General features: G+C 53.4%; 2 protein-coding genes across 5 annotated transcripts; one reads left to right on the top strand and one right to left on the bottom strand.

Moving 5' to 3' along the window:
* The first annotated feature begins 716 nt into the window (after window positions 1-716).
* LOC102691043 (regulator of G-protein signaling 9-binding protein) lies at window positions 717-6,346 on the top strand. Of its 3 annotated transcripts, none has more exons than XM_015365192.2 (3): window positions 717-919; window positions 4,366-4,611; window positions 5,287-6,346. In XM_015365192.2, the coding sequence occupies exons 2-3, from the start codon at window positions 4,410-4,412 to the stop codon at window positions 5,829-5,831; spliced, it is 747 nt and encodes a 248-aa protein (XP_015220678.2). In that variant the 5' UTR covers window positions 717-919; window positions 4,366-4,409; the 3' UTR covers window positions 5,832-6,346. The 3 variants fall into 3 exon arrangements, with proteins under 3 accessions (XP_015220678.2, XP_006639786.2, XP_069035476.1); XM_006639723.3 differs by lacking the exon at window positions 717-919 and adding an exon at window positions 3,586-3,787; XM_069179375.1 differs by lacking the exon at window positions 717-919 and adding an exon at window positions 3,586-3,787 and having other exon boundaries at window positions 4,244-4,611.
* Window positions 6,347-6,394: 48 nt separating this feature from the next.
* Window positions 6,395-10,463, bottom strand: ube2c (ubiquitin-conjugating enzyme E2C). 2 transcript variants are annotated; one of them, XM_006639653.3, is made up of 7 exons: window positions 10,336-10,463; window positions 9,157-9,291; window positions 8,702-8,729; window positions 8,484-8,570; window positions 7,699-7,903; window positions 7,114-7,173; window positions 6,395-6,573 (listed from the first exon to the last, which is right to left on the bottom strand). In XM_006639653.3, the coding sequence occupies exons 2-7, from the start codon at window positions 9,255-9,257 to the stop codon at window positions 6,536-6,538; spliced, it is 519 nt and encodes a 172-aa protein (XP_006639716.1). In that variant the 5' UTR covers window positions 9,258-9,291; window positions 10,336-10,463; the 3' UTR covers window positions 6,395-6,535. The 2 variants fall into 2 exon arrangements, with proteins under 2 accessions (XP_006639716.1, XP_015220679.1); XM_015365193.2 differs by lacking the exon at window positions 10,336-10,463 and adding an exon at window positions 9,475-9,564.
* Between the last annotated feature and the right edge of the window lie 99 nt (window positions 10,464-10,562).

Here is a 10,562-nt window from a genome sequence, read left to right as displayed (position 1 = left end):
TGAAGGGAGTGGGGTAACAGCTGAGGTCGAGGTCATCGTGAGGACTGCGGTTGTGCCGGGGGGACTGATGGAGACCCTGCGCTCGCAGGCAGAAGAGCGATCCAGACGGCTCTGTCGGTGGTCCGGCCGCAGAGAGCCAGGATGTCAAAGCCCTGAAGCGAGACCGGTGCCGGCTCCCATCATAAAAAACACAGCTTCTCCTGGCGCTGCTGCTTGCGCTGTGGGCTTTCCAGAAGGCTGCCCCCATTTCTCCTCTTAATCCAAACGCCCCCTCGTGGGATCATGGGAAGGAAGAGCTGTCAGCTGGAGGGGGGCTCGCGGGGGAGCTGGGAGCGCGGCGCAAACAGCGGCCCTGGTGTCAGGCCTGGCCGAGCAGAGCCTGGGTGTCACTCAAGCGTTCTGCTCCGGAGCAACGTGCGCTTCAAGTTTAAAGACACGCCTCTTCATTGTTGTAGTATGAAGACACGAGGGAAAAAAAATAAACGGAAAGGTGGAGTAATAACACTAAAAATAATTGTTGTTTTATGCCATGTATTATATAATACATTAAAGATATCTTGAGGCCTAGAGCACAAACCGTTTCACACCGAACATGCTTGTAAACAGACGAGCAGATGAACACGCACAGCTTCTCGAGCAAAATAAAACACAAATAAGCCTACTGTCCCTTAATTAAAGCTCTATTAAGTGAAGAGCGTTTAAGATATTAATAGCAAAGTTCAGCCCGTTGTAACAGGGCCACGGGATTAGCTATTTATTAACCGCAGCAAACACGGAATGAAAAGGCGAGGAAGAGGAGAGGAGACTCATACTATGAGTAGTCCTAGTCATAGACTCTAACGAGGATTTGGATTGAAAGCATGTCATTAGTCGAGGCAGAAAAAGTAAAAACGTCTCGCCTTACCACCAGACATCTCAGGTAAGACGTATTCAATCACGCTTGGATTGCTCGGACCGATGAAGGGAGCCGCACAAAAAAGTCTTTGTCTGTTTTTTTTTTAAGCAGACCGAAAGTATTTTGAGAAACTAAAAATCCGCATTGAATCTACAGCTGCTGGCATAGTTTCTTTTTTGAACAACCTGCTTTCTGCAGTTTTAGTATTATCTGGCGAACTTATTATAACTTAAGCCTGATCAGCAGACGTTGCAATTCAGACAAAGTTGCACGTTGCAAGCTGGCGCACAAACGCTCAGGCTGGGCTGTGTGGCCTCGTTGACAGTCAGATAGTCCATCGCCGCCTGGTGGAACTTCACGTTACTGCAACTCCTGGAGAAATTCCAGATCAGCGGGCGGGGTGGGGTCTACAGCACAAATAACTCCCGGACACCTGCACAAGCGGACAGAATCGCACATATAAAGAAAGCTAAGCGCTCGGGTAAAAAGATGCTGTCCTCTTCCTGTGGGTTGTAGGCTTTTCTAGGAGATGTAGTAGTCTTCAGAATGCCGAGTTCGAAAAATTATATCGACTTTAAACTTCCATCTTACCTTGTATACAGGTTATCAACAAACAGGGCTGGTCGTCCTTGGCTCCAGTTAATTTCTAATAAACGCAAAGCACTGCAAAATACTAGAACATACCGCTGAGATATACAGTGATAGTTAGATGTGTGGAATTTAAAACAAGGGATGTCATGTTGACATTGTGAATCGCTCTAGCAAGACCTCATCCAGAACGTCATGCTGGGTTTTGGTCACCACATTACAGAAAGACATCGCTGCTCCAGAACCAGTCCAGATACAACCCGTGAGTTAAAATGACTTCAAACTCCATAAAGGGAGTTACTCCGTCAGGGCAGGGGGCTGACACACGGACTACAGGGCACAAGGGAATCCTCCACAGAAATGCATTTAAAACCAAGGACAGGAGACACTTCTGTACCCCAAGGGTGGTGGGTGTGTGGAACAGGCTAACTGGGAGGCTGGCAAGCCGGGCCAAACAACAAGCTGGGGGGGGGGGCATTTGGAAAGCTAGCAGAGGAGCGCCCTAGCTTCTGGTCCAGCCGTGTGGAGGGTGTGCGGTGTTCGTGGAGTGGGCAGGCTTGGGGGCAGCTGGGGAGGGCATGTGACGGGGTGCGTGTCTGTTCAGCCCACTGATTCCCTGTCTTGGGCCCAGTGCAGTCTGCGTCGAAGCCTCGCTGGGCAGGGGTTTTCCAGACTGGCTGTCTCGAAGGCCGATGTGTTTTCAGTGAACTGGCAGGCGCGGAACGTTTTGGACCCTTCTCAGCATGTTGTGGGTTATTGCGAGTCGTGGGCTGTGTGGAGGAGCAGTGATCCCTGCTGGATGACACCCATGCCCAACGTGGTAATGTACTTGAAGATGAAGAAACACAGAGGCAGCCCTTGAATAAATTACTACAACATTTTTTAATACAACATCTTGGGCTGTACTCTAATGCATATAACTGAGTCACGCCTAACACATTAGTGGACCACCCTGCTGTGGCTGCAAAGTGCCAAGACTTCGCTCTCCACCTGCATGTAAGCAGGCTTCCTACAATGGAGGTGTTTCAGCATCTGTAGTATGGAGCCTCCTGTGTCAGAGGAGATCACCAGGGCTGTTGTTTTATTTCGGCTGCAGCCGAGCGTCACTCTGTTAGCGTGAAGCGGACAGACAGATGGCGTCTTGTTTTTGTGAATGGCAGCAGGTGGCGGAGAGGATGGGGCTGTGAATGGGGAGGCAGGGAGAGAGAGCACCCACTCAGGTCACAAGTTCGGCAGCGGCAGGTAATTGTTTTGCACACGACGACGGGGGGGGGCTAATTTTAGCAGCAGTTGCTCGGGAGACGCGGTGAGGAAGAGAAGGTGATGACATCAGGGGCCTCTCCCCACTCCCTGGGGGGGCCCTATGGTAGTAAGCACAGCTACCCAGGGGGGTCCGAAACCCCCCCCACATCTCCACTCCCCACCGCCCCCCTCGCTCCACACACAGCACACAGCGGGTGATTAACTAACCAGCACCTGGGGCAGGCAAGGGGCTGGCTTTGCAGAAGGAGGCAAAAACCAGGGCTGGTATTTTTCCACCCCCTCCCCCCTCCCCTGTCCCCTGTCCGTCATGCCTCTTCAACCAAATGTGAAATAAATCCCTTACATCTGCTGTATATCCGAAGGACTCGCTTAGATCAGGGGCAGGACCCACATTCGTCACGTCCGCACGATCGGCAAGACGCGAACACTTCTGATTGAGGAGGCAGACGCCTCGGTGTGGCTTCCATTCCGCACAGTGACGCCCCACGGGCACCTCGCTGATGCAGAGCTGAGTGTTTAGTCTGAACTCGCAAAGCAACTCCTGAAGTGTCAGCCTTGTTTACAGCGCGTTGTCCTCAAGGAAACATCAGTTTAAAGCAGCTGTACCATGAGAACACACACACACACACACACACACACACACACACACACACACACACACGCACGCCAGGCATGGCCACGCTGTCTCTCACCACGGGTCTGGGCATCCCTGAGCATCAGCTGCCAGGCAGGGATAATTGAGATGTTGTGCGTCTCCGGAGAAGCGCAGCACCGCTCCTAATGTAATCAGTGCGTCAGCTGCAGTGGGGGTGGGGTGGGAGGGGTGTTCCAGGCAGGAATCGAGGGGCGTTGGGCCTGTGGCAGCACTCGGCGCAGGAGGAGGAGAGGGGAGGCCGCAGGGGCAAACAGGAGCGAGGGGAGTTTGCTTGGGGGAGCAGAAGGGCAGCTCCAGCGCGGAAGCAACAGCTACACCATGAGACACCACAGGAGCCTCTGAGCCCAGCACCGCTTCCCACATCACCAGAGCCCCGGGATCAGCAGGTGAGTTGCTGGGACGCTGCTGGGACTTTCGTGAAAATCGGGCAACAGAAACAGAGGGTGCATGCCGTCGGTCTCCTCGTGCCCGGACCCCCTGCAGCGATTCTGGCAGGGGAGGAAGCGAAGGGGGAGACCTGTGGGTCTGAAAGGGTGGATTCCTGTCTGAGCTGTAAAGCTCCTCTTGAGGCTGAGCTTTTTAACTGCTACAGTACGTCCACTCCCACTGCAGCTGGAAACAACTGATCTTTACCTCATTCAGCAAAATGTGAGTTCTGCACACAGGGCTTGTTATACTGTATGCATGCATTCTTATTATTTTTAGCCTTTGCAAAAGCTTGTGACTCGTGCAGCCGGAACAAAACAATTTATAGTGCAGTTAAGACAATTACTCAAGGAAATCTTTCCTACCAGGTGATCTGAAAGATTTTGCTTACTAACAAACCTGGCCTTCTGGAACAGATTTCTACACGTCTAGAGGCGATGAAGGTGGCCTTGTAATCAGTGGGCATTCCTCTGCCAACGCACACCAGGAGACACGGACCTTGTCCAAGTGTCTGACCGCCTCTGCTCCTGGCTGACAGGGACCTCCAGGCTCGGAGAGCGTGGGGGCAGCCGAAGGCCGGCGATGAGCCCGTGGAGGCGGTCAGTGGGCGAGCTGCCAGCGGCGCAGGGCTCGGTGGCGGAGTGCAAGAAGGCGCAGGCCTCCCTGACCAGGGTCACCGCCTGTTTCCAGCAGCTGGCCATGTGCGTGGGGGGCAACACGGACTGCAGCCGCCTGAGGGAGGAGCTGGAGGACACCCGGCTCAAGGCTCACCACATCTGCACAGGTAGAGCAGGGCAAAGCACCGAGCAGCGCCGCGCCGGGCACACCTCTCCTGGACGGGCAGCTCGGAGTTCTGCTCCAGGGCAGGACTCGGTTAGCAGCCCTGTCCGGTTCATTCCACATGAACAGTTTCAACATGCGAATTGCCACGCTGACCATGCTAAAGATAAGCGATGCTATTAGAGAACTAGCTGACATAAGAGAGATTTCCAATGTTAGGTTATAATAATAACATCTTTTATTTACAAAGCACGTTTCCAAACGGAAGGATGCTGTACATAGTGATAAAAAAGTACAATATTTTTATTTTCTTTTGCTCTTTTGTGCAAAAAAAAAGAAACAGGATAGAAAGTCAAGTATGGCGGATACAGGCCCTAGTCAAAAGGCGAGTTCTGAAGATGGGGAGTCTGAGGATTTGTCTCTCTCCGAGTCGATGGAAGGGCACTTCTTGACAATGGTCACCCTCAGCCAGGGATGTGCCGTGAGCACAGGACCGCCTCTCCTGAGCCGATCCTGCGGGCAGGAGCGTAGACACGGAGGGCTTTGGAGACGCATGCTGGAGATGATTATTTAAAGCGTTTAAAGCCAGTAGGAGGATCTAGCCCCGAACGTGGGTCTATAAGGGTGGTGTAGAGGGGTGTTGGCCCGCGGATCACGCGACTGTCCCGGCTCGTTGCAGGGCTGCAGGGCCGGCTGACCGCCCTGCTGACGGGGGCCGAGCTGGGGCCGGAGGAGCGCGAGGAGGCCGAGCGGCTGTGGGTGCTCTTCCTGTCGGGGCTGGACCTCTTCCTGCAGGACCTGCACAAGACCGCCGCCCTGCAGGCCCTCTTCCCGCTGAGCCAGCCGCGCGACCGCCGGGCCCTGCTCCACACGGGCGCCGCGGGCCGGACCGCCGAGGTGGCAGCCCGGGCCGCCCTGGTGCAGGCGCCCTGGGGGCAGGGAGAGAAGGAGGTGGAGCCCCCCCCAGACCTGGGGGCGCACATCGCCCAGCTGGAGCGCATGGCCCAGGACCTGCTGCAGAGGGTCAGCGTGCCCATCTGGTCAGTGGAGGCCACGCAGGAGGCCTGGGCGGAGGGCAGCCTGGCGGAGCTGGACCCCGACGACAGGGTGACGTCGGAGGAGCTGCTGACCGTGGAGGAGCTGTCCCAGGGGGCGGAGCGCCAGGCCGGCTGCTGCCGCTACCCGGGCTGCCGGCTGGGCTGGATCCTGTGCCTGGTGAACTGAGCACGAGCCCAGCTGTTCCCCACCAGCGTCAGCGTGCGTCACAGGGAGGCCCAGCGGGGCGCGCAAGCACACGCCTGCTCTCTCGTACCTCATTTAGCAATGGCAGAGAACACGTCCGACTGCTCTTATTCCAGTTTGTTAAGCAGAAACTTCTAGTTTTTTCCAAAACTGTGGGGGGTGGGGGAAATCACATCCATCCTCTAAAGGCTCAAAAGCATGTGGCGTTTTCCTTAGTGGAGACGCTTAACTGGCAAGATACCGATGCGAAACAGACCAAATCTGCACCTTCATTACACACCTGAGTTTCAGCAAGAAATGTTCACAAGGGGTAACTCATTACAAAGTTCTTGGGTGAACCTGACTGGTTAGTCAATATGTCTGACTAGGTATTTTATTCACACATTCTCCAACAGAGCCATAGTTCTGGCCAGGCAAGGAACAGGCTGCTGTTGCAGACAAGAAGGCAGGAGCTTCTGCACTCAGCCTTGCTCTGCCTGCTGCACAAGGGCCTTCCTCCTACGAAAAGGAAGCCAAGGCAAAAGCCAACACAAAGCACAGATTGATGGATTTTACAAGACATCTCTTTATTCACATAAGTTAATACAAAAAAATTAAAATGAATTTACATAATGAGAAGGCAACAGACAGGAAGGTACATTCAAATATCAGACATACAAGAGACAGGACAGGCCGAGCCCCAGGGGTCAGTTCTTATACGTCGAGTGCAAATGGGCTCTATAGGCTGCAAGAGAAGAGAAAAGCCATTAGGCAGTGAACCACAAGGAGAAACAGGACGGCAGAGTGATCTTGTGACTGCCAGCGAGCAGCAGGCAGAGCGATGCCAGTTTGAGAATAGAAGGGCATTTTCATCATCCAGCAACAGCACAAGCTTAACAAGGTTTGAGTGGGGTGTTAAAGGCGTACGTGAAATGATGAGGAGCAATGAAGGTTAATCCCACTCTGAAGTCTAGATATTGCACATGGCTGATGGCCAGAGTCACCGCTAGTTTGAATCCACGGACAATTAGGTTTTAATGTTCTTTCGTTGGCTTCAATGCCACTTCCACTCGACAGAATAGCCGTGTCTCGTTTTTAGCCACTATGTTCATAACCATCACAGGATGAGATGAAAGTTACAAGGGCAGAGTGGTTTAATTCTGGCTCAGTCCCTTCCCGACGTGTAGGTTAGCCAGAAAAGAACGCGGACAGAGGGGAGACGCAGCTGAATAAAGGAGACGACGTTTCACACAAGCAGGCTGGGCGGAGTGTGAAAGGCACCTACCTTCTTGGTTCGCCCATAACTCAGCCGCCATCGTGTTCATGGGGCTGTCGTTGTTGGGTTCTGCGAAAAGAAAGTCATTGCTGTTGGAAGCTGTCCGTCAGGGAAGATTAACAAAATAAAAACCCTGAAACCTGAGAATAACAAAAACGTTGTCCTTTAAGAATTCTTCTGCCTACAGCTCTTCTCTTAAAACAAAACTCCTTGGCATTAACTCTTAAGCGTGCTATAACCTCTGGCAAACACTGTGATTGAGTTTTGCAAATATGGTTTATTGAAGGAAAGCTAAACGCTGAAGCATTACTCTTGACTAGGTCACAGATTCTACTTTGTACTGGCAGAGTCTACAATTACCAGAGTAAGGAGAATTACTACAGTGTGCAGGGGATCCTAGACTGTGGTGAAGTCACCAGGCTGTCCAGGCAGTCTAACTCACTCCGCTCCGCACTCATCCAGAAACACGTTGGCGTCCTTATCCCGGCAAGACGCCGCTTCCTGCTCCCTGAGGCTACAGGGGCACCCCCCCAACAGCAGTGAAGAAGAACGCAGCACCGCCAATGGAAGTGCAGAGCGTCGCACCCCCCTCACCTCCCAGCAGGCTCTGCACGGACAGCAGGATGGAGCGCACGTCGTACAGGGCCGACCACTTCTCCTTCAGGATGTCCAGGCAGATGAAGCCCTGCTCGTCCACGTTGGGGTGGAAGCAGGGAGTGACGAACTTCACGCGGGGCGCCTGGTAGGGGTATCCGCTGGGGAACTCCAGCGAGAGCTTGTACCGCAGGCCCTCGTACACCTGCAGGGGCAGCTGATTAGAGCCTGCGGCAGCAGGGCGCGAGGGGAGGGGTTCATTGTTATGGGGTAAAACCCACACCCGAGGGGCATCCGACTTATCCCCCCCAGAAAAGTCTGGAACAACACTACCAAGCTAACCTGGGTTCATACAACTCTGACAATCGTTCACAGCCCCCCGAACAGTTGCTGTGCTGCCTGGCCCGCCTGTTCTGGACAGCTGCACTGCTGGAAACAGGTGGCAGCTGTTGGGGGTCACCGGGGGCTCTCACACTGCTCCTCCACAAAGTGGTGCAGTTGAGTAGTTGGGTTTGGGGCGTGCACGAAAGCTCTTAGGAGTTTTATTCAGTGTGGGCGTCCTTCCACCTTTCAGGTGAGTTTAACATAGATAAATGCATGAGCAGAGGACTTCCCGTTATCTGCCCAGGCAGTCTAACTCACAGGCACATTAACCTTCGCAGGACTAGAAAGGAGTCACGTCCTCTCCTCACAGTGAAAGCCAGCAGGATGACATCGGTGTTGCTTAAGATTACCAGACCAGCAAAATCAGCCCCACCACATACGCAACAATTGGGATCACTTACCGTTCCTTTAGCTCCATCTATAGTCCCGATCCACCTAAAGAGGTTATCGCTTTCCGGGAAAGCGGAGATGCCCTTATCCCCAGACATCTGCGGAGAGAGGGAAAATGCATTCAGCCAACCAGCGAGCATCTTCGCTCACCAGAATGCCATTATCCCATGAACATTTACTAACCAAACCCCGACCCAGAGAGCGGGGTAAAGAGTCGCAACTCTCTTACCATTAACGTCATCAGCTCCTGCTGCAATCTGGAAAACAGGAGGGCAGGGGAAAACATGTCAGTCGATCGGCCGCACACGGTTTTGTTTGTAAGAGGGGCTGCGACGCTACAGAACGGGAGCTCCGGCCAGCAGGCAGCACACGGAGAGGCTCTGCACCGCCCGGTGAAACAGCGCAGCTCTGCGCTCTGCTGCGGTTGCTACATCTCCTTCAGTACTCTTCCCGGTGCGGAGCAGGCCTGGACGCCCGGAGGCGCACACACAGACCCCGGGCTACGTTTGATTTAAAGCCCTGGAAGAAAATACAGCCAGAGCTAAACGCGCTCCTTAAGACAACCCTGCTTTCTCCCTCAGTAAGCAGACGACACACTAGTAGGCCCCCCTGCGGGCAGGATGCATCAGAGATCCCGGTCAGCTGCTGCTGGTGGTCTGTCCGCCGGCCCACCGGCTCTCTTACCTCTTGGACACCGAGCCCTTGGTCGCGCTGCCGCCGGTCTCGCTGCCCTTCAGAGCGGCGGCGGACGGGGCCGCGGCGGGGTCCATGTTCTGAGAAGCCATGACTGGATTCGGGGGGCTGGGTTGCCGGTGTTTTCTGGGATGCGGAGATAAAAAAAAAAAAACAACAACAACGAGAAATGTTAAAACGTTAAAAACCGAGCTGCACGCTCTTCTTCCCGGAAGAAGAAGAAGAAGAAACGCAAAACGCCCAAGTGAAGCCGAGAGCCACTCCAGACAATTTAATAATATTAATAATTGTAAAGAAACGAGGTCAGACCAGGCGCACTGCGTGTTCGCTCCTCTCCAGCGGGCGGAAAGGTAGATCTGGGAAGCGGGGAGGCTCACAAAACGCGCTTTTCTTTTCTTTTTTTAAATAAAAACCACGTCGCCGTGCAAACGTATACATCTGGGGGAAAGGAAGATTGATTTCACTTCGCCCGCCGAGCGAGCAAGCGCTGCACCGTCAGCGGCTCTTACACTGTAAGTTACAGGCAAGATCAAGGTGTGAAGCAGAGGGTTGAGGACTGGCGGCTCATACGATTCACGTATTTGTCTTGCGGATTTATTGACACATCGATCCCACAGGATCTCTCAGCCGGCCGTGTGTTGAGAGAGGCCAGGGGGGTCAGCACGCAGTTTGTAGCACACCCCCACCACCCTGCGTGTAAAGACGTGCCCTCTGTTCTCGCTATTAAAAGCGCACTTCCAGGAAGTTTCCGTACAGCCATGCCCGTCTGTCCCCTGACCCCGGAGGAAGGGGCTCTTCTGCACCCCAGAGGCGAAATATTGCACATTTCCAGGCCGGACAGTCTCTCCTGCCAAACTCTCCGGGCTGCCGAGGCCCAAAACGCCTAATACTTACGAAAAGACGGTAAAGATCCTTAACCCACTCCTGCAACTAACCAGACAGAATTCAAACGTGACTTAAACTTATTTTAAATAAAAGTTCCTTAAAGCCAATGACATCACTCACTCCACAGGGAGGAAGAAGCCTACCAATATTGGAAAAAACAACGAAATTCACTGACAAACAATCCGCTTCGCAGGTTTCCCTTTCCTCCCCAGCCTACCCCAGTATTAGTCTATAAAATAACCCCCCTCCTTATGAATCTCTTTACTAATAAAATAAAAATATTACCGGATAAATTCGCTCTGTCCCCTCAGCTCTCCAGCTCCGTTTGGTTATTTTATCATTCAGGTTCTGGGCGGCATACTATATCCCGCCCCTCCGTTCAAATTTTTTCAAATCTTTGTCCAACCAGCCAATCACCACACGGGCCCCCTCTGTGCGGGCCAATCAGGCCGCAGGGTTGGAAAACAAAAGGAATAACAAAGGTCTTGGCAACCGTATCTAGGAGTGACGCA

This window comes from Lepisosteus oculatus, chromosome 16 (genome assembly GCF_040954835.1).
Source record: "Lepisosteus oculatus isolate fLepOcu1 chromosome 16, fLepOcu1.hap2, whole genome shotgun sequence".
Classification (NCBI taxonomy): Eukaryota; Metazoa; Chordata; class Actinopteri; order Semionotiformes; family Lepisosteidae; genus Lepisosteus; species Lepisosteus oculatus.
The sequence above is the reverse complement of the archived record's forward strand: the minus strand, read 5'-3'. Positions and strand labels throughout refer to the sequence as shown.